The 24,354-nt window shown below is 40.8% G+C and overlaps 5 protein-coding genes and 1 pseudogene across 20 annotated transcripts in view; 3 read left to right on the plus strand and 3 right to left on the minus strand.

Moving 5' to 3' along the window:
* LOC146657450 (uncharacterized) overlaps window positions 1-12,172 on the plus strand; it is a 32,273-nt gene extending 20,101 nt beyond the window's left edge. For 3 of the 6 annotated variants that reach the window (XM_085425554.1, XM_085425558.1, XM_085425559.1), the window contains one exon: window positions 11,473-12,170. In XM_085425554.1, the coding sequence (XP_085281680.1) occupies window positions 11,473-11,505 (33 nt within the window). In that variant the 3' untranslated portion in view covers window positions 11,506-12,170. Of the gene's footprint in view, window positions 1-11,472 lie in introns of all 6 variants that reach the window. The other 3 variants (XM_085425555.1, XM_085425557.1, XM_085425556.1) reach the window with 2 other exon arrangements.
* LOC146657454 (transcription factor 7-like) lies at window positions 321-4,296 on the minus strand. Of its 2 annotated transcripts, XM_085425535.1 has the most exons (7): window positions 4,158-4,270; window positions 1,773-1,795; window positions 1,573-1,669; window positions 1,247-1,403; window positions 1,004-1,111; window positions 858-891; window positions 321-746 (listed from the first exon to the last, which is right to left on the minus strand). In XM_085425535.1, the coding sequence occupies exons 3-7, from the start codon at window positions 1,650-1,652 to the stop codon at window positions 493-495; spliced, it is 633 nt and encodes a 210-aa protein (XP_085281661.1). In that variant the 5' UTR covers window positions 1,653-1,669; window positions 1,773-1,795; window positions 4,158-4,270; the 3' UTR covers window positions 321-492. The 2 variants fall into 2 exon arrangements, with proteins under 2 accessions (XP_085281661.1, XP_085281660.1); XM_085425534.1 differs by lacking the exons at window positions 1,573-1,669; window positions 1,773-1,795 and having other exon boundaries at window positions 4,158-4,296.
* Window positions 2,239-5,920, plus strand: LOC146657455 (serine/threonine-protein kinase pim-3-like; annotated as a pseudogene). Its single transcript, XR_014914043.1, has 2 exons — window positions 2,239-4,423; window positions 5,451-5,920. The product of XR_014914043.1 is annotated as a serine/threonine-protein kinase pim-3-like (transcript).
* On the minus strand, window positions 4,158-10,730 carry LOC146657456 (uncharacterized). 4 transcript variants are annotated; one of them, XM_085425537.1, is made up of 7 exons: window positions 10,540-10,730; window positions 10,317-10,429; window positions 9,199-9,398; window positions 9,035-9,106; window positions 8,815-8,934; window positions 8,568-8,721; window positions 4,158-4,369 (listed from the first exon to the last, which is right to left on the minus strand). In XM_085425537.1, the coding sequence occupies exons 1-4, from the start codon at window positions 10,586-10,588 to the stop codon at window positions 9,091-9,093; spliced, it is 378 nt and encodes a 125-aa protein (XP_085281663.1). In that variant the 5' UTR covers window positions 10,589-10,730; the 3' UTR covers window positions 4,158-4,369; window positions 8,568-8,721; window positions 8,815-8,934; window positions 9,035-9,090. The 4 variants fall into 4 exon arrangements, with proteins under 4 accessions (XP_085281663.1, XP_085281664.1, XP_085281665.1 ...); XM_085425538.1 differs by having other exon boundaries at window positions 9,199-9,380; window positions 10,540-10,727; XM_085425539.1 differs by having other exon boundaries at window positions 10,317-10,374; window positions 10,540-10,591.
* A 5-nt stretch (window positions 12,173-12,177) lies between the features above and the next one.
* Window positions 12,178-15,538, minus strand: ccdc117 (coiled-coil domain containing 117). 5 transcript variants are annotated; one of them, XM_085425564.1, is made up of 6 exons: window positions 15,399-15,538; window positions 14,788-14,866; window positions 14,572-14,658; window positions 14,200-14,469; window positions 13,376-13,519; window positions 12,178-13,025 (listed from the first exon to the last, which is right to left on the minus strand). In XM_085425564.1, exons 1-6 carry the CDS (start codon window positions 15,406-15,408, stop codon window positions 12,791-12,793), a joined length of 825 nt encoding a protein of 274 aa, XP_085281690.1. In that variant the 5' UTR covers window positions 15,409-15,538; the 3' UTR covers window positions 12,178-12,790. The 5 variants fall into 5 exon arrangements, with proteins under 5 accessions (XP_085281690.1, XP_085281691.1, XP_085281688.1 ...); XM_085425565.1 differs by having other exon boundaries at window positions 14,572-14,622; window positions 15,399-15,537; XM_085425562.1 differs by having other exon boundaries at window positions 14,788-14,995; window positions 15,399-15,506.
* A 239-nt stretch (window positions 15,539-15,777) lies between these two features.
* Window positions 15,778-19,351, plus strand: tcn2 (transcobalamin II). Of its 2 annotated transcripts, none has more exons than XM_085425541.1 (10): window positions 15,778-15,876; window positions 16,165-16,235; window positions 16,667-16,856; window positions 16,958-17,127; window positions 17,414-17,566; window positions 18,012-18,184; window positions 18,289-18,463; window positions 18,553-18,733; window positions 18,808-18,926; window positions 19,021-19,351. In XM_085425541.1, exons 2-10 carry the CDS (start codon window positions 16,178-16,180, stop codon window positions 19,080-19,082), a joined length of 1,281 nt encoding a protein of 426 aa, XP_085281667.1. In that variant the 5' UTR covers window positions 15,778-15,876; window positions 16,165-16,177; the 3' UTR covers window positions 19,083-19,351. The 2 variants fall into 2 exon arrangements, with proteins under 2 accessions (XP_085281667.1, XP_085281668.1); XM_085425542.1 differs by having other exon boundaries at window positions 15,796-15,876; window positions 16,168-16,235.
* Window positions 19,352-24,354: the final 5,003 nt, after the last annotated feature.

Genomic DNA, 24,354 nt, shown 5'->3' on the forward strand with positions numbered 1-24,354 from the left:
ATTCAATTGAAATCAGTCCAATAGTCTATAATGAAATTATTGTTTTTCATTAGTTGGCAAAAGATGGGGGTTGTTGACGGCAATTCAGTGAATGCAACAGGGGAGGACGCCAGTTTGGATGGAGGGGAATCAGCAGGACAGATGAGATTTTGTTTAGGAGTCGAGTAGTTGTGTGAATGAGGAGAGGAGAGCACATTAGACTGCTGAGAGACGGGGAGGTAGTCAAGCACTGACCACATGTCTTCTTGGATTTCAGCAAAACAGATGGGCTCATCTCGGTCTTGAAATAATTCAACTCGGGGTTGAACTGATGCAGTTTGAGAGGCATCTACAGGAGAGGCAGGGGTGGGTGAGGGCTGCTGAGACTGCGCAGTGATGGGGAGGGGGTCGAGCTCTTCCAGCACTGACAGCAGTTCTTCCTCACTGTCTGCGACAAAGGCTTCCTCTGTCTGGAACTGAAGGGCTGCAACAGGGGAGTCCAATGAGGTGTCCTCAGGGAAATTCATGTGAGAGGCAGGGGAGACCTGATTTTCTTGACAGAGAGGTGTGTAGGGTGATGCCTGTGTGTTTGGCAGTTGCAAACACTGGCTGCTGGCGAGGCACGCTGCTGTCATCTGGCTTTGTCTGTGGCTGCTCATGTGGCTCTGTCAGAAATGAATGAGAAGAAGAAGATGGCTGTGACTCAGCTGGCCTCATACGCAAGTTGTTGGCTTGTTGAACAACTTCTTCATGTACAGATGCAGATTCTGCAACGCAAACAAAAATACATTAAGTCTTCTTTTTTTCAACACATTTTTGTTTCGTTTTCATCACATTTCTTATGTAAGATGCTGTGATACCAAGAAATCTTCTTTCACCTTTTCTAAGTCTGATTCTCTTCCTCTTCTTGCCCTGAAAACAAACACAGAGTTTTCATTAGCTGAAACTCTGTGCAGTGACTGTTTCATCATTCAGTGCAGTGATGCACACATGTGTGAACTGCATGTTGGCACTTTGGACATACATAGTTTTCTTTGGTCGACCAGGCTGGATGCTCTTTGGCATGATTCTGTCTTTCTGTTTCAGCCTGCTTGAAATATCTGGCTTTCTGGTCGTTTGAAAGCGACTTCCACTGTGGACAGAAGATCATAAGAACACACTGTGAGCACTGCTACTACACATAACTACAGGACAGCTGGGACACATGCAAAAACATGAGCAGACAACATTAACAGATGCATAAATGTATGCAGAGTTACACACTTACTCTCTGTCCCACCACTGCATTTACGGCTGCACTTCCAGGGATGTTGAGTTCAGCAATGACCTTTGGCCTCTGCTCTTTGAGATAGAGCATGAAGGCATTTGGCGGCTTCTTGACGTATGGCCCATCTTCATCCTGCTGGGCTGGGCACTTTCTTTTTCTTCAGGAATAAAACACAGAGTAAGAGCACATGTTAGCACTGTGTACAACTGTGAGGGAAGCAGTTCAAAAACACGAGACAAGCTGTAAAACTGAATGAAATCAGGCACCATTAATGGATCATTACAATAATTCCTGCAGACATCTGCAAACAAATGACAGATACTTGCAGATCAGTGAACCAAAGCAGCAGAGCAAACTTAGTTTGGAGTGGAGGTGTTAGGTGGAGGAGCAGGAGTGACATAATCATACATCTGTACACCGTTCCTACACAGATGAAGGGAGACAGATATGAGATAACAGGAAGAAGTTATGAATATAGAGATGTTCAGCAGCTGTGTTCACTCCAGTGTTTGTGTGTTTTACGTACAGTACTCCAACAGGACGCAGGTTCTGGAGCACACAAAACACAACAGGTGATGAGACAAGCTGCAATACTATCATCTATCCACTAGGTGGAAGAATTGATCAGTAGAAAGAGGAGATGTGCTCAAAACGACATTCATACATAGATTTATTCTTCTTAGTTAGTCTTAAGAATTAGGATTCACTGACAGTGAAGAAGTTTCAGACGTGCACTCGCGTTTCCCCTTTTGCCTTTTCCTGCTCCAGCCAAGTCCTCCGCCTGCTCTACATCTCTCCTATTACCTTTTATTACGCTTGCACTCATGCCTTTGCCTTTCACCACTTCAAAACTGCGCCTTCTTCAATATTACCTTCATATGCTCTCTTTGCTTTTCGCCTTCCTCACTACACTAAGTACCATTTTTTAACGCTGTGTACTCACTCTTGCTAAGTACATGTGAACAGATCTTGAAGAAAAAAAACAAAACATACTTTTCTTTTCTCTTCTGATACTATTGAATGATCCTAACAGAAAAAAACAGAGTTAACACTGACTTAATAAAAAAGTGTTATATTTTATCTCAGATAAACTAGTCAGTGTTTATTAGTGTTTGCTCAACTAGAAGTCTTCATAGTAGCATCCACACATCAAGTCTTTAAACAAATAATGAAAGGATAATGAAAGAAAGTTTAATGTGAAATTACTGAATTATATGAAATGCCAGAGTGTTTTTCTTTAAACTACTTGGGACACTGCCTTTTAGTGATGTCACTAAAAGGCAAGGTTCTAATGTTGTGTTGCCATAGACTCCGGAGTTTACTTTTAAAGCTCACTTACAGAACTGACTTATACAGCTTAGTTAGAAAAGTCAAGCATCCAGACATTTGAAGGACTATTCACTCATTAAGGTGACATTTTCTATTTTAAAAGTTCTCAAAAAATTAAGATGAAAAAGGAAACAAGAAAAGTTACGACTGAGGCAGATAAGAAAGATCCAGGAGATCAAAGTAAGTAAAAAAAAAAAAAATCCCCCAAATAACAGAATGTACATTTCTAACAATGTTGAGGCTCTGTGTATAAAATGATTCATTTTTAGAGGATTTAAATCCTGGTTTTGATTGAAACTAACCTGAGTGCAACATGTCTAATCAAAGAAAGGTTACTGGGGCACTTTGTCTTTTGGTAAAATAATGTGACAAGTTTATTCTTGGACTGAGCAGTGAAAACAGAGCAACAAGTGTCATCAGTATCTAGACTTAGTAGACCTAGTATGGACTCGTGTTGGTGTGTTTTTTTATCAAAAGGATAAACTTGTTGTTATATTGTAAGCAATACTAATTTAAAATTCAATGACATCAAAATCCTTCTAGTCCTGATGTCGAGCGCTCTTTTTCACTAATGTGTTGTTGTTGTTGTTTATAGATTGTAAGAGCAGGATGGCTAAAAGAAAGGCCAGTCCTGAAAAAACGACCCCCATAAAAAGAAGGAGGGTCACTGAGCAGGCTGGTCCTTCCACCAGCTCAGATGCTCATGTGGTCGGGGGAGTTAAGCGAAAGGTCCAACAAGATGAAGCGGGGACAACCAATACAGCAAAGAAGCGTAAACTTCTTGAGCATGTGAGCGGTGACAAGGGGCAGGCATCTTCCTGGTTGGACACTGGTAAAGGTAGGCTAATTAGTTGAGTGAGGGGTAGATTAAGTGTACATCTGGTTGCTAGTTTGAAGATATTAGTGTTTGGGAGATATTTGTGTCTATTATCTAATAAGCTGACGTGCTTTTGGTGTTTTCCACATCTGCAGACTGCAGCATAGAGATTTCAGAGAGCTGCAGTAAAAACAAAAAGGCTGGCAAAAGGAAAGCTGCGGGAGACACCAGGGACCCACCTAAGAAAAAGAACGTGGACCAGGACAAAACCAAAACCGTTGCCAAAAAGTCAGTGGCTGAACAGAAACGTAAGTAGCAAGCAGCTTAGCTTTTATATTCAGGTGAAGAGCAAAATGAACATTTAGGGTACAGCAGAGAGTAATTTGTGTGACAGCTGTAGTAAAACCCAATTTGTGTTTGTCTGTTTAGGTGACTTCCAAGCGAGATACGTGGAGGAGCACCGGCTTGGAGCAGGAGGATGCGGAGCAGTGTTTGCTGGCTACCGCATAAAGGATCATTTACCAGTAAGTGTTCAGATGGTGGTAGTAAGACAGGCAGTAATGCAGATAAGGGATAATATCGTAAGCTGAGATGTATGCTGTTTTACACCTTTAATGATGTCATACTGAGGAAATGCTCATCAATGCCCTGTGTCTTTTAGGTGGCCATCAAACACATCCCAAAGGGGAAAGTGTACTGCAAAGTGAAGGTAAATGTGCAAGACTTGAATTGTTTTTACATTAGTGGATTGCATGCAGCGTTCACCTGTGGAACGTCTGTGCCTCATCATCCACTTTGTTGAAATATTTCAGGATGATAACGGGAAGAATGTGTCAGTGGAAGTTGCCATCATGCTGAAGCTTGCAGCTGAAGCAGATGGATCAGTGGAAACATCAGCCCCAGTGTCTCTGTTGGAGTGGTTTGACTTTGGCAGAGAGCTGATCCTGGTGATGGAGAGACCTGTCCCCGCTGTGGACCTGGATAAATACATAGAAGAAAATGGAGGATTTTTGCCAGAGGACAAGGCCAAGGCAAGTTGACTTGCCTTAGAAGAGTCTTAGACTGTACATCATTCAATCAAAGCACAGAGTATTAGAGAAACATTAACCCATTGATTGATTATTGTCTTTTTCATCGTTTCCAGGTAGGGCTGGGCTATATCATACCATTCACGGTAATACCGGTGTAATTTTGGGCAACGATAGGAAAATGAAATATCGCGCTAGAATAGGTAAAACGCGCATGCGCAGTGCCTATGTTTACATACGCAGATGGCGGTGACGCAGAAAGAGAAGAGCAAAAGTGGATCGTTGAATGAAACGGATGAACCAGAACTGGTTTGTAAAAATGCTGCAACTTTAGTGGTGTGGAACTGGTTTAGCTTTCGTCCGTCAGATACACAACAAAGCACGATTTTTGGTAGCGCATGCTAGCGGGCCGCCGTTATTACCGTGTTGTTTGGAAAATACGGCACACTTAAAATCAATCCTTTGATTTTTCTGAAACTCGACAGTGCCCCTTATAATCCCGTGTGCCTTATGTATGAATTCTGGTTGTGTTTACTGACCTCAAAACGATTTTATGTACACGGCGACTTTGCTAAGCTACAAAGCCGCACCGCTCGATGGATTGTCGGAGCATTACGGCTATCGTAGGCAGGCGCCTCGCGGAGTGATACGTACTGCACCTCAACGTGATATTACCGTATTGTGTGTGAATAACCTCTTTTTAAGCTTTGTGGATATTTTACATGGTTATGCTGAGGATATGTCGGCCAATTTCCACTGGAAATGCCTTTTGGTTAAACTGTCAGCAAGGAATTTGCATTTGCACTGTTACATTTTTATATAACTTTAATGCACATAAAAAAACAGCTGCTTGTTTAAGTGAAAATACATTTATGGGGTTTTTTGCACTAATAAAGTTGTGGAGTTGTAAAGTATTTTGTCTAGTGTCAGTTATATCGTCAGTTATATCGTCAGTTATATCGTCATCGCAACTTTTCAAATGTATATCGTGATAAATATTTTTGGTCATATCGCCCTGCTCTATTTCCAGGTCATTCTGAAGCAGCTGGTTGATGCTGCGAAGCACCTGGAGGATAAACACATCTTTCACCGGGACATCAAGAGTGAGAACATTCTAATTGAGACCGGCTCAGATGTACCGCGTGTTCGTATCATCGACTTTGGACTGAGCTGCTTTGTTAAGGAGCAGTCGCAGTACCGCGTCTTCTATGGTAACATATTCTGCTCTTGCTCTTCACAGATGTCACAATTTTCGCCTTTTGTTTTAGAAGAAATTGCAATTGTGTCTGTTTATTAGGTACAGAAATTTACTCCCCTCCCGAGTGGTACGGGCGCAGTTGCTACAGGTGTGGACCCACCACGGTATGGCAAATGGGAGTGGTTCTGTACGAAGCGCTTCATGCCGGGGACTTTAACACCACGAGCTTCCTCAAAAAGCGCCTGAAATTCAAAAGACATCTGTCCAAAAGTAAGAAAACGTCACACTTCAAGACTGACTGATGGCTTGGACCACTGGAACTATCATCTTCATGTTTTTTCTCTTTCCTTTCTTTCCAGACTGCCGGGATTTCTTGGACGCCTGTTTAACCAAAGTCCCGGAGACGCGGCCGACGCTGGAGGAGCTACAGCATCACACTTGGCTGAGATAAGCCTATCACACACACACACAAACACACACAATTCAGACGTTATCATTTATGTGTGATGTATGAATTACCTTTCTTTTTTTCAGGAAATAATTTTTTTTAATTGGCCCACTTTAAATTTCAGTGTTTTGGAATTCCTGTAACCCCCCCCAGCCATCCCAGGAAAGGGGATCTCTCTTTGAATGGGCTTTCCCGAGGTTTCTTCCCGTCAGTCTGGCCCCCCCAGGGGAGTTTTTCCTCGTCTTCATAGAGAGCTTGGGCTGGCTCAGGAGCTCCATCAAAACTGTCTTTATTTAATTACTCTAATGTAATCATATACTTTAAAGTAATCAAATAAAAGACAGTAAAAATCTGAAGACTTGAAGTAAACTTCCATTAAAATAAAACTTGTTTAATTCATCTTTGCTGAGGATACTGTGTTATTACTATTTCAAGGATTATGTCAGAACACCGGATACTGGTACCCATCCCTACCCATCACTAGGGAACAGAACAAACCAGACATCAATTACAACAAAAATGACACTGACCCAGCCAGCATAACTTGTCTGCCTTAAGAAATGTTTAGCAATATTACAAATTGGGTGATATGCCTTAAAGTAGCTTCTCATGTGTTCAGCATTGTCAAAGGCTACATTTTAATTAAAACCACAATCTAGTAATGTTCTGTCTTTAACCTTCCTAATTTGTTTTTTGTCCTAACCTAACACTAAATTGCCAGTGAAAACAAAAGTTACATAAATAAAGAAGAGTAAAGAAAATTACGGTCTTTTTTATTGTAACAGTTTACCAGTGTACAGTTTGGTTTGTGACATATCTATCTAATAGACTCCAATTTGTGCATGTAAATGGAGAGTCCTCTTCACACACTGAGGTTAATTATGGAGTTCCACAGGGTTCAGTGCTAGGACCAATTCTGTTTACATTATACATGTTTCCCCTAGGCAGCATCATTAGAAGACATAGCATAAATTTTCACTGCTATGCAGATGACACCCAGCTCTATCTGTCCATGAAGCCAGATAACACACACCAATGAGTTACACTGCAGGAATGTCTTAAAGACTTAAAGACCTGGATGGCCGCTAACTTTCTGCTTCTTAATTCAGATCAAACTGAGGTTATTGTACTCGGCCCTGAAAAGTTTAGAAATATGGTATCTAACCAGATTCTTACTCTAGATGGCGTTACCTTGGCCTCCAGTAACGCTGTGAGGAACCTTGGAGTCATTTTTGACCAGGACATGTCCTTCAACGCACATATTAAACAAATATGTAAGACTGCGTTCTTCCATTTGCGCAACATCTCTAAAATTAGAAATATCCTGTCTCAGAGTGACGCTGAAAAACTAGTTCATGCATTTATTGTGTGAATGTGTGTGTGAATGGGTGGATGACTGGATATGTAAAGCGCTTTGGGGTCCTTAGGGACTAGTAAAGCGCTATATAAATACAGGGCATTTACCATTTATTACTTCCAGGCTGGACGACTGTAATTCATTATTATCAGGATGTCCAAAAAACTCACTGAAAAGCCTTCAGCTAATCCAAAATGCTGCAGCAAGAGTCCTGACAGGGACTAGAAAGAGAGAGCAGATTTCTCCTGTTAAATCCAGAATTGAATTCAAAATCCTGCTCCTCACATACAAGGTCTTAAATAATCAGGCCCCATCTTATCTTAATGACCTTGTAGTACCATATCACCCTATTAGAGCACTTCGCTCTCGCTCTGCAGGCCTACTTGTTGTTCCTAGAGTATTTAAAAGTAGAATGGGAGGGAGAGCCTTCAGTTTTCAGGCCCCTCTTCTGTGGAATCAGCTTCCAGTTTGGATTCAGGAGACAGACACTATCTCTACTTTTAAGATTAGGCTTAAAACTTTCCTTTTTGCTAAAGCATATAGTTAGGGCTGGACCAGGTGACCCTGAATCCTCCCTTAGTTATGCTGCAATAGACGTAGGCTGCCGGGGATTCCCATGATGCATTGAGTTTTTCCTTTCCAGTCTCCTTTCTCACTCAGTATGAGTTAATAGACCTCTCTGCATTGAATCATATCTGTTATTAACCTCTGTCTCTCTTCCACAGCATGTCTTTTATCCTGTCTTCATTCTCTCACCCCAACCGGTCGCAGAAGATGGCCCCGCCCCTCCCTGAGCCTGGTTCTGCTGAAGGTTTCTTCCTGTTAAAAGGGAGTTTTTCCTTCCCACTGTCGCCAAAGTGCTTGCTCATAGGGGGGTCATATGATTGTTGGGTTTTTCTCTGTATCTATGAAGCGCCTTGAGGCGACTTTTGTTGTGATTTGGCGCTATATAAATAAAATTGAATTGAATTACCTGAGGAAGAAGCAGAGTTGGTTTGTTTCCAGCTGAAATCATCCAGGCTCAGGAATTTGAATCGATCCACATCATTTCTGCTTGAACTAGAGAACATGAGTGTCGACTTACATTTGGTCTGTGAGACACATGTCATAGTGACAGTATTTGGGTTAATATGGCATTACTCACCCTGGTCGCATTTCTTCAATATCAGGCACCAAGTTCAGGAACTCGTTCTTTTGCAGCCCGCGCAAGGTAGGAGGTCTCCAGAGTGGGAACCATCGGGAAGTTTTCACAGTCTGAGCAGGAGGGACTGGAGGCACGTGAGCTGTTCTCAGGGGTCCTTTAACACAAATCACACCAAGTTAGAATCAAATGGATAACCTGTCAATAACCGTTTGCAGATCGAGGTCAATGTTCCTAAAAATATGTTTACTTCTGGCCCATGGAGCCACAGCGGGAGTCCGAGAGAGGGGCAGGTAGAGGAAGGGGTGAGGGTGGCACTGCTGAAGCTCGTCACGGATGGATCACGTCCGATCGGTGAGATGAGAGAAAGCTGAAGTGAAACAACAGCAGGATGAGGTAGACGTCAATATAGGAACTCCCTGATGTGACACAGAAAGGCTATTTTTTAATTTCTTTGTATTATTTCTCACCTTGCAGTCACTGATGCTGTTCACCAGCTGGTTGTATTCAGTATTGAAGGTGTGTGTCAGAAGGCGCAGGCACTACAACACAACAGGAACAAGACCGATCAGCTCCGAGCAGAGAAGGAAGAAGGCAGCAACAAGAACGCCCACTAAGCCCACGTTTTTCTCACCTTGGTGGCCAGCTCCTTCTCACGCTTTCAAAGGTGGTGCTGGAGATCTGCGAGGAGGCGGAGGTGGACGTGGACAGAGTGCTGGAGCTCACGCTGGGGGACAGAGACTCACTCAGGGACTTGGTGGTGGGAGCTGTTCCCACGGGAGCCGCCTCTCCCAGAAGGTGACGGGTCTTTTCCACCTGGAAGAAAGATGGGGGCTAATGTGAGGTAGGGAGAAGAGGGGACGTTAGTCATGTAAAGGCCATAGGTGAGGGTAGGGACGTAGATCGACCGGTAAATTGAGAGCTTCGCTTTTACACTCAGCTCCCTCTTCACCACGACGGACCGGTGCAGCGTCCGCATTACTGCAGCTGCAGCCCCAATCCGTCTGTCGATCTCCGGCTCCCTTCTCCCATCACTCGCGAACAAGACCCCGAGATACTTGAACTCCTCCACTTGGGGCAGGAACTCATCCCCGACTCATCCTATATTTCCGTTTTTATATTTCTAATGTTTGCCTTGTTTTCTTCACTGTCTAGTCTGCCTCTGTCTTGCCTGTATGGATGCATTTACACCGAAATGTCCCCAACAAAGGATGTTTTAATTCACCACTATTCCAGTGAAACACGAGTCTCCCATCTTCCTGCTACCAGTCTGGAGTTTTTGTTCACCAAAGCACACACCAACTTCATACTGACGGACAGATCACTGCCCTTTTGCCGCCTTGTCTGACCGTGTTTTGTGGCTGTGGTTCACTTCACCTCACTCTTCCCCATTCTTGTCATTAAATCAGGCTGTTCTGCAACCATGGCAGCCATTCACTCTATGGCTCTATTCATGGTGTATTTTACCCCTTCACCAAAGGCCGTTCTCGTTTCCAACATTATATTTGCAGTGTTCGTCTATCTATCAATATCTGCGTTGTATTTTTTTTAACGAGTATCCTATTTTCTAAAGCACAGCATGTAAAGGGTAGCTCGGTTAGCAGGATGCTAGCATGTAGCGCTTAGTGAGACACGCCTCAGACGAGTTGAGCAAAGACCCCGTCTGTGTACTTTATACGTGAGCAACGGATTTAAATAAAATTAAGGTTTCAAAAGACAAACTTGAAGATAAAAAAATATATATATACTCACCGGAGAGCCGCCAGGGTTTGCCGCTGCCATCTTGGCGCTCCTAAATTCAAAACTGCCTCTGCAGTCAGGCAGGGGAGGCGTGGAAATTGTCTTTGAGTTAGTCAAACGTTTTCCTTAGTTCGAGTAGATGATAAAAATAATAATAATAATAATAAATGGGATTTTAAGTAGGACTAGGCGTTCTGTAATGATCTCTATTTAGGAGAAAAACTTAATCACTCACCTTTAAACAGCTCTCTTTTAGGAGACACACTGCTGGCTAACGGTGTCATGTGATCAAACAGCGTAATTTAATTGGCTGAGAGCCACTCGACTCGATCTGGTGCTGATTGCTCTGGCTTGGGTCATTAAAGTTCATCACTTTTGCAGTTGAATTTTTGCAGGTGAATTTTTGCAGGTGAATTTTTTTCAGGTGAATTTTTGCAGGTGAATTTTTTTCAGGTGAATTTTTGCAGGTGAATTTTTTGCAGGTGAATTTTTGCAGGTGAATATTTTTGCAGGGAAATTTGGAGGATAAAAATTCAGTGTCATAAATTCAATGTCTAAAAATACTTGAATTCTGATGATACTATATTTCTTCCATAGTAAAGCCACTGATTTTGTTTATGTATATTTCTGCAATCTGCACATTGTACTGACTTTCATTTTAATGTTTACACCAGGGTTCCTTGTCAGCACTTTATGCTCAGATGTTTGTAAGCTAAAAATAAACTATTGTGTATGTTCAAATATACTATTGTGATTGAAGAAGTTAAATAAAAATGTCAGTCATCAATTCATGCATCACCTCATGTCATCATAACAGAGGTCTGTCTTCCAGGAAAGAACAGTTTAAAATTAATGTAATATAGTATTGGCCATACTATATGATGTATTGCTTGTCTTTGTTTAATAATACAGAAGACAAAGACCTTAAAAAATAATCGCATATCGCATCGCAATCGCAATATTGGGGCAAAAAAATCGCAATTAGATTATTTTCCATAATCGTTCAGCCCTATTCTACTTTTAACACAAATAGCATGTTTCTTTAGAAGAATCTCAGACTAGTATCAGTCATGCATACAGCCATGCTACCCATGTCTGATGGGAATATTAAAAGCACTAATTGTTTTCCAAATATTGATATTAACTGCTATTATTGTTTCATTCACAGATCCCTCAGAGTACAGACACAGATGGGAGTTAAAGCAACACAAAACCTTACACTGTGTGAGCGACTGCACACCAGTAATAGAATGCTCTTCAAATCAGCCTTATTTAAAGTTGTCCCATGGCAACAAATATAAATCATTCACTGTTCTAAGATAGGAGGTTAACAAGCAGGTCACAGTGACATATGGAACAACTGGAGATGTGGTCATCACATTCCTCTGTGCTAAGGCAGTAAGGTTTTTATAGCTTGCAGTGAGCTGTAAACGACAGGAGCTGACATTTCTCTGAAGACTAACGATCATGTGAGTTACCGTACATTAAATAACCTCATAAAGCTGGCAGGGCTTTAACAAAGTCCTTAGAAAATGCTTAAAAATACATTTACAGTTTCTGCAAGGCTGAAGCAAAATGTAACGTATTAAAGGCTTTTGAACCTGTCTACTTGTACTCGCTGTCCATTAATCTGAAGGGTTCAAAAATATGGCTGAATTTGGAAAGGGTGTGAAGTATGATGATCACTATTGTAAGAGTCAAACCAAATACAAACAACTATCCAAATATTTGGGTAGAGCTCCATTTACAGTATGCATGCATGGTAAATGAATTGGTACTTACAGTATTATAGCGCATTTTACTATAAGCCATGTTCACACACACAAACTTGCCTGATTCAAGCACTTTCATCCAATGAAAACTGGGCAGAATATACACATGAAAACTGTACATTTATTAAAAAACAAATATAAAGTTTATAGCACCCAATGGCTAGCTGAAGTTCTGGTCATGTGCATATGAAAATACAGTCAAACCATAAAAATCTGCATTTCCATGACTTTATAAATTCCTCCAAGCTCCCCTAATGGCATACTTGCTAAGCAATAGAGATGATCTCTCCGCCAGAAGTATTACTACAAGCAGGAAGGCATGCCACAAGCAAATGTGATGCTCCACGCTGATGTTTAAGAAATATAATCATATTTACAACACATCAGCGTAGTGCTGGCCAGGCTTTGGCAACGTAAAAGTCGTTTCACTTCTTACGGGAAACATCAATACTGCGAAGTATTATGTAAGGCTACTTGCTGACAGACCTTGGAGATTATGTCAGTTATTATGTTACAAGATCAAATGGGATTAAAGTCAGAAAACATAAATTACTGCCAAGAAAATGATGCGCTTCACAAACTGTTCAAAACTTCACAATATCCTTATAAAGACAAACTGACCAGCCTGAAGTTGTTCCACATCTTTTTAAATCTTTTTACTTTGCTACGAGTCTCCAGTCTTTCACTTTGGCATCACTTTGTGGAGAAACACTATTACATTTCCATCTCCTCCTCTCCAGAGTTGTGGGCCACAGAGAAACTGTACAGAGGAGAGTGTGTGTCTGCTGGTGGACTTGAGGTGTTAAGGGGACTGGGAGATGGACATGGAGTTGGAGTCTGCCGACACACAGTCTGTTGTTTGCGCTGTTTTTGTAATGAGTCCTTAAGTCTCTGACTGAAGGGATCTTCTGGTGGCCGCCATAGCACCAGCTCCATACAGGAACGGCTCCTAAAGTGTGAGAAAGACGAAGGTGACACAAATATTAGCATCCCTAAAGGAGTGCAACTGCGCAGACTTCTTAATCAAGAAACTCTTGCCAGTTGAAAACAATATTTGGAGTCCATCTCACATCATTACTCATATTTTTGTTTTTTTCCTTATGTTGTAAATTTGCCTGTACAGTCTATTTCTTGCTTTTTATATTCTTAACTTTTGTGTGAATCTGCATGCTCCATCTGCCTGTCGCTTTGCTGCTAGAACACCTGAATTTCCCCAATGAGGGACAATAAAGGATATATCCATTTCTATTTATTACTTAAAAATCACCATTAAATGTTCCAATAACAAAATAAACATACACAGACTGGGCTACTGTGTGGGGGAGGATGTCACTGATGCCCTGCCGCAGGCCCTTCTTCAAACTGTCAGACATCACCAGCACCGGGCGTCTCGGAGCTGGCTCTACATCCAGATCTTCATCCTCATCGTCCTCCAGTGTTATTCTGTGATACATCAATAGTACATTGTGGGTTGTCACTCTTTCTTGTGATGTAACCCCCAAACTCTTCACCAACACTGAATGCCAGATTTAAGAAAAACCCCACTTTGAATTATATAAATGTAAATGTTATGTATTTACATTGTTCTTGACAATGTAAATACATACGTGAAAATACAAAACAGTCTGAAGGGTGGTCTGTGGGCCTGACATATACATTGTATGCACATTATAAACAGAGACCTGTGCTTACAGAGGTACGTTCAGGATTGACCTCAAATACTCAGACATCAGAACTTTTTACTGGGTTACATCACTATGGTTACTTATTCTACATACCAAAACCTGCTTCGGGGCATGTACAACATACCCAGGATTATGTTTCCATTATCTGGTTTCACTTAACCCATCATTCGCAATCAGGATAATCAAGCATATGAAGCTAAATCTCTAAGCCAACCCAATGTTTCCCCTGCATGTTTACATGAAAGGGCTTGGCAACATCTGACCAATCACAAATATGGGTTGGTGAACTGGCAATAGAATCAACTCGTTTTACAAAGGAAGATACAACTATCATGCAGAGGTTAAAGACACAATACACACCATAATACAGCTGCTGTGAACAAATGACAAGTTGTGTTTTGTTCATTTTTTTTCTCCCAAATGTTATACATTGCATACCTGTCTTCTATCTCCTGAAGTTTTCTCTGTGCGGCCTCGATCTCCATGCAGGAGCTCTCCGTCTCAAGTCGGAACAGGGAAGAAGAGGTCTGCGGCAAAGTGGTGTTATTAGATGTTGTGCAGGACTGTGGAGGCACAGGACAGGCTTGCTGTGCAGACTGAGAAGAGCAGCTGTTTGCACCAGACCAGTCACACTCTGTGCTAGTGCTCAAATTTGAAGGAGCAACTTCTGCCTCAAACATTAACCTCCTCTTTTTGGCACTGCAACCCCTGATAAAACAATCATATAGTTTAACACTTGTGTAGGGCTAAGACAAGCATTACCAAATGCTTTTATTCTTTTCTTTTTTTAATAATTCATCTCTCACTTACTCATCATCTGCTCTCCTCCTGTGCTTCCTGAGGCATCTAGTCTCCCAGTTGCTGTGGAATAGAGGCACAGAAAATGCCTGTGTCGGGCTCAGAAATAAAAGTATATTTCAAATTAAGCCAAAGCTGTCTGACAAATGTGGTGAAAACAAACAAACAAACAAACAAACAAACAAACAAACAAACAAACAAATAGTGCACTGTGCATCAGTTACATACCTGTTAGAGACTGTCGCTGTCTGTACATCCTCAATCATACTTGAAGGTCCGAGGTCGAAGTCGGGAAGGCTTGTGGGGCCTGAAAAGGAATACATGGCTGGCAGGCAGCTCAGCTCACTGCTTGGGGGCGCAGGGTGATGCATGCTGGCCCAATCGATGAAATGTTTTTGAAGAGCTACGCGAGTAAGCAGCTATTAACGACTCTGATCTGGAAGATCAGTATTGATACCAGTCAGTTAAGCCGATAAAGGTTTTTTTATTTTTTTACAAACTACATGACGTTATTTGTTTACATCGCGCTAGCTGCCTCCTATTTAGCTAGCTATAACGCTACTGGCGTTAGCATGTTAATGATAAAACTGTGTGTTATTAATAGATGAGAGGTAAACACACGACAGCCTCATCCCTGCACTGAACAGCCACTCTGCACAAGTTAAGCAAAAATATTTGGCGTTAAAGAGCGAGTTGTGCAGCTGCCCTGCCCCATTGCCGTTTTTGTTGTTGACAAATGTGTTTAGTTAGCTCGCCTCCGTTCAGAGCTTATTTATTCTCCTTTAGAGAGTTCCCATTTTCACACAAAAATAGTTTTTACAAGCTAAAGTCGTACTAACCTAATCGCATGATACCCCCGTCGAATAGAAAAAGATCCAAAATGAACTGTCACCGTGCTCTGTGGACTTCTTCTATGATAGGCTGGGTCAAACTGACGTTAGCTCCTTACTCTGAGTCGCGCCAGAACAGTCGTCAAGGTTCTACAAAGTGCGCATGTTACGTTTAGTGGGATTGTGGGAAATGTAGTTCCAGTGGATGTACTACAAACTGTAGTTTCCGAAAAAGAAAAAAAAACGACAAAAAAAAACCCGTCGTGGAAATGTAAAAGTGATCTCTAGTGACAATAAGACGGTGTTGGCATTTTATTTTTTAATATTAGAGATTTTTTTCTTAATTTCCGGTCAGCTGACGTTTAAAGGGACCCTCTCGCGTTATGATTGCAAATGACCAGTCATGTGACAGTGAAATACTAGAAGCTGTTGTCCCAGCTCGTCTCGTCACTCGGCTGTGATTTTTCACTTTGGACGATCCGTGGAGGTAACACGCTACTGTTTACAGGATATGTCAAAACAACGCTTTGATTTTATAATCATGTGATACTTATTGTCTGCTGTGATGCTGGCACACAATCCATGTCACTATAAATTAGTTATTTTTATATTTATTTTCTATTACTTGTACATGCCTTCCTCAAAGATCCTTGCATTTTTATCACCCGCAGTGACTGTATATCTGTTTTACTTTTACTGTTTTTGTTTTTAACTTTAACTGTTTAGCCGAGTTGATTCATTTTCTGTGTGCCTGATTTTTGTATGTTTTAACCAGCAGGTTATCCAGAATGATAACTTTGGTGATAATCTCAGCACTGATTGGTTTTGCCTCTACCAAACCATGTGGTAAGTAGGCCGACTTTAAAAAGACCTCTTTACAAATTAATTAAAAAAAAAGAAAAAACTTAACTATACTAAACTTCCTAAAGCTGCACTAACTCTGAGGCAACCCAGTTTGCAAATACACTTACTGACGAGTCTGGACATTCACAGATGTTGCAATTGCGTATTTAATGAATGTGAGTGATACATTGTGTTGCTTGTTTACTTAGTTGTGTAGGATTAACAGTGAATGTGGCTCCTCTTTGGCCTTGATCTGCTGAGAGTGTTGAACGCAGTAGTGATGATTCTGTAAATTAGTCCTGCTGATGCAGCAGCTATGGTTTTGCAACACTTTCAAAAGTTCATGTAAATGTCAACAGCAGCAGAGCAGAGATACTTATAGGTTTTGTTTGTGTCAGGTGACTTTTTTTTAAACCTATAAAGTTAAATTCCAGATACAGAAGGCTCCAACACTGAGCTGCTGCTTTCACTCAACAAGAATCTCCTTCGCTCTCTGGAGAGCCAGGAGGGACTTCCTAACCCCAGTGTCCACTTGGCATTACGCCTTTCCAATAACCACAACCTGGCCAAGGAGAGCGAACACCTCAACAGACTAAAAAATGAATTGCACAATGACATTCAAAGGTACACACACACACAACACACATTTATGCACACTTAAACACTTTCTATGAAGTCCTCTTTCTCCCCAATGTTCTCTACTGAGCCTTTTTTCCTCCTCTCAGCTCTCTCTCTAACAGTCAGCCTGTGACTGGTGTGCTGGCGCTCTACAACCTGGCTTTAAAGTCCTCCTGCTATGATCTCAACACGGTCAGCTTCACTGTAAACGAGAGGAGTGAAGCACTGCTGACACACCTGAAGAACCAGATGGAGCTGGAGAAAGAGCACATTGCCTGTAAGGTTTTTGTTTGTTTGTTTGATTTTTAGTTTCTGAAGGGCAATCATTGTCATAAATTTTTTTCAGCAATCCTCTCCTCTTTGATGTGCTACAGTATCTGACCAGAGTTTACCTAATGTAGAGGACGGGGGTCATATTTCATAGTTTGTGAATTTAGCAGGGATAGAGTAACTTTCTGTCTAATTTCATCCAGACTGAAATGCCTCATAATTTCTCAAACATTGCTGTGAAGTTGTGGTTCAGTGTAATTTGGTTTGATTTGCTTCTTCTCTCCTGCATTCAGTCAGCCACCGCCCTTTGACCAACTATTACCAGTACTCCCTGGGTGTGCTCGCTCTCTGTGTGAGCGGCATCAGGGTCAACAACCATGTGACCAACAAGCTCATCAAAGCAGCAGAACATGAGCAGTTCAAACATGGAGAGTCTGAGAGTGTGGGTGGGTGAAACATGCCTTAATGGTGTCTTTAGCTGTTAACATAAAGGTGAAATAATGATGCAGGAGTCACCCTGCTATTACCTACTAACAATCATGGTTTTAGGATAATTTAGTTTACCGCTGATGACACGATGACACATGATGAAGTAAACATATATTCACTGCCGTGTTATATTTCAGATCAAAATCCACTGAGTTTGAAGCTGAGGCCACCTGATGGATATTTAACAGGAAGCTCTACATACAGTTTAGCTTTCAGTTGTTTGTCTATGCCACAGCTTGCTCTGGCAAAGCGGTTACCTCTTGTAGTGCTAGCTTAGCTTTCACTAAACATCTACATTAGTATGCTGTGAAAATGCTAAAAGCTTTTCACTTTGTATTTTAGCTTTGAATACAGCTGTAATGATGCAGTTGTGCTAATATTTTATCCAATTTTTCTCCTCAGATACGTATGCCATGGCTGGAATGGCACTCCAGTGTGTGAAGGACTCTGGTTCTCACATGCAAAACGCTGCTGGGCTAGACACCGCTCTTAGCAAGATCAAGCAGAAGCTTCTAGCCTCCCGCAGGGCTGATGGTCATATTGGTAATGAATTCAGCACAGGCCTTGCAGTTCAAGTAAGGATCCTCTCTCTCTCTCTCGCTCTCTCTCTCTCTCTCTTCAGAGACTTCTACAGAGCAATATCTTTGCAGCTGAAGTGTGTTTATTTGATGTGTTCAAGGCCCTGTTAGCAATGGGCAGTGAGGTTGCAGAGTGTGCCGCCTCAATGGAGGCCATGAGGACAGCTGCTAGAAGCAACGCATACCACAACCCCATGGCCATCTCTCAGACTCTGCCTGCTCTCCAGCAAACATCCTACATGGCAGTTAAAAGCAAGGAGTGCCTCACTGAGGATAGTATGTGCAGCATCATTTCTACCCTCTTTGGCCACTTTAGGTTGTGTCTGTTGCCACTCTAACATTGTTATATGTGTACCTTCCTGCAGACACTCTGGTGCTTGAGCCCTTAGATCCTGTAGTGGTTTCACCAAACCAGGTCAAGGTGAATGTGATGGTGGAAGTGGTGACATCCAGCGGAGCAGCAGCACTTTACTCGGTGCATGTGCCAAAGGGCAGCTCCCTGCTAGAGGTTCTTGAACTGCTCAAGGAGGAAAATGTTGGCTTCACGTGAGTTCATGCAATTGTATTTTACCTTGCGCGTGATTGGCTGCAGTGAGTAGTCTGACGATGCTGTGTGGCAGGTTTGAGAAGGAGTCCAGCCTGTGGGGACCTTTCTTAAGTGTGGTGAATGGAGAGCAGGCCAGGCAAAGTGACCGCAGATACTGGCACCTCTCCTCAAATGACACTGCACTCACTGAGGGTGAGTAGACACACACATGCATGCAAACACACTTTAGACTGTGACGCACAAACGAGGATTTCGTTGATCTGCTTTCACTGTGTCTCTCTGTCAGGTGTCGGTGATTTCAAGATCGAGGCGGCTCAAAGGATCACCATCAGAAACACGAGCTACTGATGTTCCAGCCAATCAGTGATTAGATGATCAGCACTTTAATCTTTATGAACTAATGATTACACCTAAATTGTCTCTTGGCATCATATATCAATAAATCCCACAATTACTTAACAGAATGTTTGCATTTTAAGTAGATATGAAGATTGAACAAAAGTGTAATTAAGAGCCATTTCAACAAAGTTTGTGTTGAATATTTTTACTTTGGAAAACGTTTTTATGATTATAATATAATTAGTATGAAATGTCAAATAAAATGACTTTTGTGATTATGCTCTTTTGAAGACTTTTTTTGAGGACAATCTATTTGTATGCTTTTTATATTGTTACAAACAGTATAAACCAGTGACAGCTCATCTGAATTTATTTATTTTCTATTTTTTTGGATGGCTTTTCAAAAGTATGTAGTTTGAATAAAAATAAAATAATAAAAATGCAGAATAAAAAAAAATGTAGTGCCTGTTTAGCTTTCACACTGCGTTACTGCACGCTGACTGCTGAGGTAAATCATTGTCTTACAGGCTAGGTTGTTTGCACTAATAAACGGGTGCCATGAATCTTTGTTAACATGGCTGGAGTAGATGTGTCAGTGCACTAAGGTTGAAAATGGCATCTTTCATATTCATCTGGCAAAAATAATTTATAGGAAAGTTTGTATCTATTTATTAAAGATTGGTTAAGGACCCTTTGCCACATGCATTGGCTGCATATAAACATCATTATATTACAGTTTACGGCCATATGCACATCATATCACTGGCGTGCACAGATGAGGTGGTGCTGAAGCACTTGCCCTTTTGCCCTCAGTCCAAAAAAGTGCCCTTTTGAAAGACGTGATTTTTTTTTTTTAAAAGATGCGCGATTTAAAAAGATGTGAAAATAATGGCTTGATTTGTGCCCCTTCTTCAAAGACACCCGAACCCTGTCGCTTTTTCACTGTCACCGTGTCACGTGAACAGGCTTGCAGTTCATTTGTTGTGAGGCGTGTAGCAGCGGCATGACATAGCCACGGCGGACAAAACGGCAGCTCTTTCCCTTCCGTACCAGACTGCGGTCAAGTGAGCCCTCACTTACGAAGTCACAGTCAAGCTAGCCGCTCCGCCAGCCGCACCGAAAATGTGGTTGCACTACTCTTACGTATATTACGGTATGGGTGAAGACCGGCTTAGAAACGCAGTGTTTTGTGTCCTGACACTATTTTACTTCACAATCCACTCCCATTTTTAGTGTATCTCCACTTTCCCCCCTGTGATCCACAGCCCAAATTACTGTATGATTTTTGAGAAAATTAACAATAAAATTTACCCAGTTTACTCAACTGTACTTTTAATGTCCTCATGTTTGACCTCAGATTACAGGAAAACTATAAGAGGTGACGCAGATATTTCACTGGATTATGACTCTGGGTGACCCCCACTCTGCACCCTGTGATCCACAGCCAAAATTACTGTACGGATTTTTAGAAAATTGATATTAAACTTTGCACAATTTACTGTACTATACTCAATATATTCTCATCTTTGAGCTCAGATTACAGGAAAACTGTAAGAGGTGACGCAGATATTTCACTGGATTCTGAATCTAGGCCATCTCCACTCTTCACCCTGTGATCCACAGCCAAAATTACTGTACGGTTTTTGAGAAAATTCATAGTAAACTTTGCACAATTTACTCTACTGTACTCTATATATCCTCATCTTTGAGCTCCGATTACAGGAAAACTGTAAGAGGTGACGCAGATATTTCACTGGATTCTGACTCTAGGTTGTCGCCACTCTTCACCCTGTGGTCCACAGCAAAAATTACTGTATGGTTTTTGAGAAAATTGATAGTAAAATCTTCCCATTTTGCTTTACTGTACTCTACATATTGACATCTTTGAGCTCAGATTACAGGAAAACTGTAAGAGGTGACGCAGATATTTCACTGGATTCTGAATCTAGGCCATCTCCACTCTTCACCCTGTGATCCACAGCCAAAATTACTGTACGGTTTTTGAGAAAATTCATAGTAAACTTTGCACAATTTACTCTACTGTACTTTTAATATTCTCATCTTTGAGCTCAGATTACAGGAAAACTGTAAGAGGTGACACAGATATTTCACTGGATTATGACTCTAGGCTGTTGCCACTCTTCACCCTGTGATCCACAGCCAAAATTACTGTACGGATTTTGAGAAAATTGATAGTAAACTTTGCACAATTTACTCTACTGTACTCTATATATTCTCATCTTTGAGCTAAGATTACAGGAAAACTATAAGAGGTGACGCAGATATTTCACTGGATTATGACTCTGGGTGACCCCCACTCTTCACCCTGTGATCCACAGCAAAAATTACTGTACGGTTTTTGAGAAAATTGATAGTAAAATCTTCCCATCTTGCTTTACTGTACTCTATATATTCTCATCTTTGAGCTCAGATTACAGGAAAACTGTAAGAGGTGACGCAGATATTTCACTGGATTCTGAATCTAGGTTGTCGCCACTCTTCACCCTGTGATCCACAGCAAAAATTACTGTACAGTTTTTGAGAAAATTGATAGTAAACTTTGCACAATTTACTCTACTGTACTCTATATATTCTCATCTTTGAGCTCAGATTACAGGAAAACTGTAAGAGGTGACGCAGATATTTCACTGAATTATGACTCTGGGTGACCCCCACTCTGCACCCTGTCATCCACAGCAAAAATTACTGTACGGTTTTTGAGAAAATTGATAGTAAACTTTGCACAATTTACTCTACTGTACCTTTAATAACCTCATCTTTGAGGTCAGATTACAGGAAAACTATAAGAGGTGACACAGATATTTCACTGAATTATGACTCTGGGTGACCCCCACTCTGCACCCTGTCATCCACAGCAAAAATTACTGTACGGTTTTTGAGAAAATTGATAGTAAACTTTGCACAATTTACTCTACTGTACCTTTAATAACCTCATCTTTGAGGTCAGATTACAGGAAAACTATAAGAGGTGACACAGATATTTCACTGAATTCTGACTCTAGGTTGTCGCCACTCTGCACCCTGTGATCCACAGCCAAATATACTGTACGGTTTCTGAGATTGCTGTGTTGACAGAGTATGACAAAGGCTAAGAAAATATACTGCCTAAAATAATATCAAATTTATACAACAAATTACAAAATTGCCACATCTGCTGTTATTGCCATGTGTTAGAGCATTATTTAGTCATAGAAAATACATATCATTGAAATATCATCAGTAAAAGAAATACTCCCACTATGTAAGACATGTTAGCAAATTCAGTTAATAAATATTGTATCAAGTCTATACAGATGTTTAAAGACATAATGCAAAGCATGTTTGTTTCTTATCTCTTACAAATGTGTTTGCCTTTAACATAATTTACATTTCATTTATACAGTTTCACAGACGAAACAATAAAATAGGTTTCCTGAACTGTTCTTCATGGCCCAAATTTTGAATCCTTTTGAGGGTGATGCATTATCCAAGAAGGTGGGCAATTTGTTCATTGATCTCTGACCCTCGCTGACTATGACGTCTCCTAATTCTGCTTCCAGCCTTGCTGATTAATTTGTTCTTCCTTTTGGCATCCCTGTCACTGATGCTGTCACCAGTTGTACACAGCATCTCTGTTTGTCCACCAGTCTAATCTGTAATTCAGGTGAACCCAGAATTACATGTATCTTTGTAATGTTTCAAAAAATATACACTATATGTTGATGGGCATTGTCACACTTTTCTTTCCTTTATAAGTAAGAATCTCTATGGTTTTAATGACAATTCATATGCAGATTGTGGAGTACATTTAATTCAACACTCTAAAAAGTTCCTCATCCGCAGACTATAGTACAATTTCAGCCCACCGTTAATAAACCCATCCAATGCAGGGTTATCAGAGAAATTATGCAAATGTTATGTTTTTATGTACTGGTAATCTATTTATCATTTATCATGATTCCTGCTCTGATGATTACTTTCTTCTACTTCTGTAATTTTAATAGATAAAGGATGTTGAACATTAAGCTCCAAACAGGATGAGTGAGGAAGACCACAGAGGAGAATCATGGATGTAGTAAAATAATACATGCAGTTGTTTTTTTTTCATGGTGGAGGAGCAACTTCTGATACTGATCTTAAAGAAAAAACATCAAATTGAAGAGTAAAAATAATGACAACAATATGTCTACATTTTTTTTTATTAATTCCTTAAAGTAAATGCAGTCTTGTCATGTTCAGAGTTGCCCACTCATATTTAACTAATTCAAATACAATTACTGCATATCAATGCTTATGTTCTAATAAAAGGCATTGTTTAATACTTCTTCCATGACAATCCAAATAAATCAATGATAGGGAAACGGGAAGATTAGTCATCAGGCAAGGTTTACTGTTCATTTAGCATGCCCTGATAACAGTAAGCTTAACAAAAGAAAAATGTTGGGGACGAGAACCGGGCGGCTGAGCCAGATCAAAGACATTACTAAAACAAAAAGACGCCAACAGCTTCCCTAAAGTGGAAATAAAATAATATGCAAAACAAAAGGCCTGTGTACCTGCTTGACACATAAGGTCAGTCACATGACACAAAAGTGTCATCACCTGCCTAACCTAGTGTTTTTAACACTTAAAGCTCAGTTGAATGTGTTTGGGGTACCCCGATCTTATCTGTCCAGCCTCACACCCAAACACTCTGTTCACACACATAGACACCTACTAACAAAAGTTCAAAGACAGTCTGAAGCCAACCTGCTGGCCTGGGAGCTGGTTTTTTGAAATTATCCCAGGCAAGCGATTGGTCTACTGTTCCCCAGATCAGCCAATAGAGACGTGCCAATTACCTTTGTATTGAGTGTATTGAGTATTGAATGAGGCTTGACACCTGAAAGACAAGAGTAAGAGAAAACAAAGAGCTGGGTACCATGGCATGTAACAGATGTTGTTCAATGGTCAATTTTGATTGTCTCAGTAAATATGTTAACTGCAAAAACATTGAAAATCTAATTCAACTCACTTGTTCAATAGAAAATAATATTTTCCTTCTTGTTCGTTAATTTTCACGTCACTCTAAGTAATAGTAGTCTTAGAAGTATAAAAACAACTTTCAATTCTCATAATTTATATGAAAGTCTTTAATCACATCTTTTACAATATATTTTAAGCAATATGCTTTTGTCTTTTTCTCTGACACACATTGTCTTTAACATTGATATTCTGAATTACCTATACAATATCTTGCCTTTTGATTACAGGTTTCATAATTTTTTTTCATACTGTAACT

The sequence above is a fragment of the Rhamphochromis longiceps genome, linkage group LG12 (assembly GCF_057381845.1).
Source record: "Rhamphochromis longiceps isolate RC_006_pf linkage group LG12, R_longiceps_female_GT1.1, whole genome shotgun sequence".
In the NCBI taxonomy this organism is placed as follows: Eukaryota; Metazoa; Chordata; class Actinopteri; order Cichliformes; family Cichlidae; genus Rhamphochromis; species Rhamphochromis longiceps.

Coding starts and splice junctions, on each gene's coding strand:
- LOC146657454 (XM_085425535.1), bottom strand. CDS start 1,652: ATGATTATGTCACTCCTGCTCCTCCACCTAACACCTCCACTCCAAACT. Junction 1,112..1,246: donor ATGCAGTGGTGGGACAGAGA/GTAAGTGTGTAA, acceptor TTCTGTCCACAG/TGGAAGTCGCTTTCAAACGA. Junction 892..1,003: donor GGTCGACCAAAGAAAACTAT/GTATGTCCAAAG, acceptor GTTTGTTTTCAG/GGCAAGAAGAGGAAGAGAAT.
- LOC146657456 (XM_085425537.1), bottom strand. CDS start 10,588: ATGACACCGTTAGCCAGCAGTGTGTCTCCTAAAAGAGAGCTGTTTAAA. Junction 10,430..10,539: donor TAAAAGAGAGCTGTTTAAAG/GTGAGTGATTAA, acceptor ACTCGAACTAAG/GAAAACGTTTGACTAACTCA. Junction 9,399..10,316: donor CAAACCCTGGCGGCTCTCCG/GTGAGTATATAT, acceptor ACCTCACATTAG/CCCCCATCTTTCTTCCAGGT.
- ccdc117 (XM_085425560.1), bottom strand. CDS start 14,930: ATGCATCACCCTGCGCCCCCAAGCAGTGAGCTGAGCTGCCTGCCAGCC. Junction 14,470..14,571: donor AGGAGGAGAGCAGATGATGA/GTAAGTGAGAGA, acceptor TTGTTTTATCAG/GGGTTGCAGTGCCAAAAAGA. Junction 13,520..14,199: donor CTTCAGGAGATAGAAGACAG/GTATGCAATGTA, acceptor GATGTATCACAG/AATAACACTGGAGGACGATG.
- tcn2 (XM_085425541.1), top strand. CDS start 16,178: ATGATAACTTTGGTGATAATCTCAGCACTGATTGGTTTTGCCTCTACC. Junction 17,128..17,413: donor GGAGAAAGAGCACATTGCCT/GTAAGGTTTTTG, acceptor TCCTGCATTCAG/TCAGCCACCGCCCTTTGACC. Junction 18,464..18,552: donor GGAGTGCCTCACTGAGGATA/GTATGTGCAGCA, acceptor ACCTTCCTGCAG/ACACTCTGGTGCTTGAGCCC.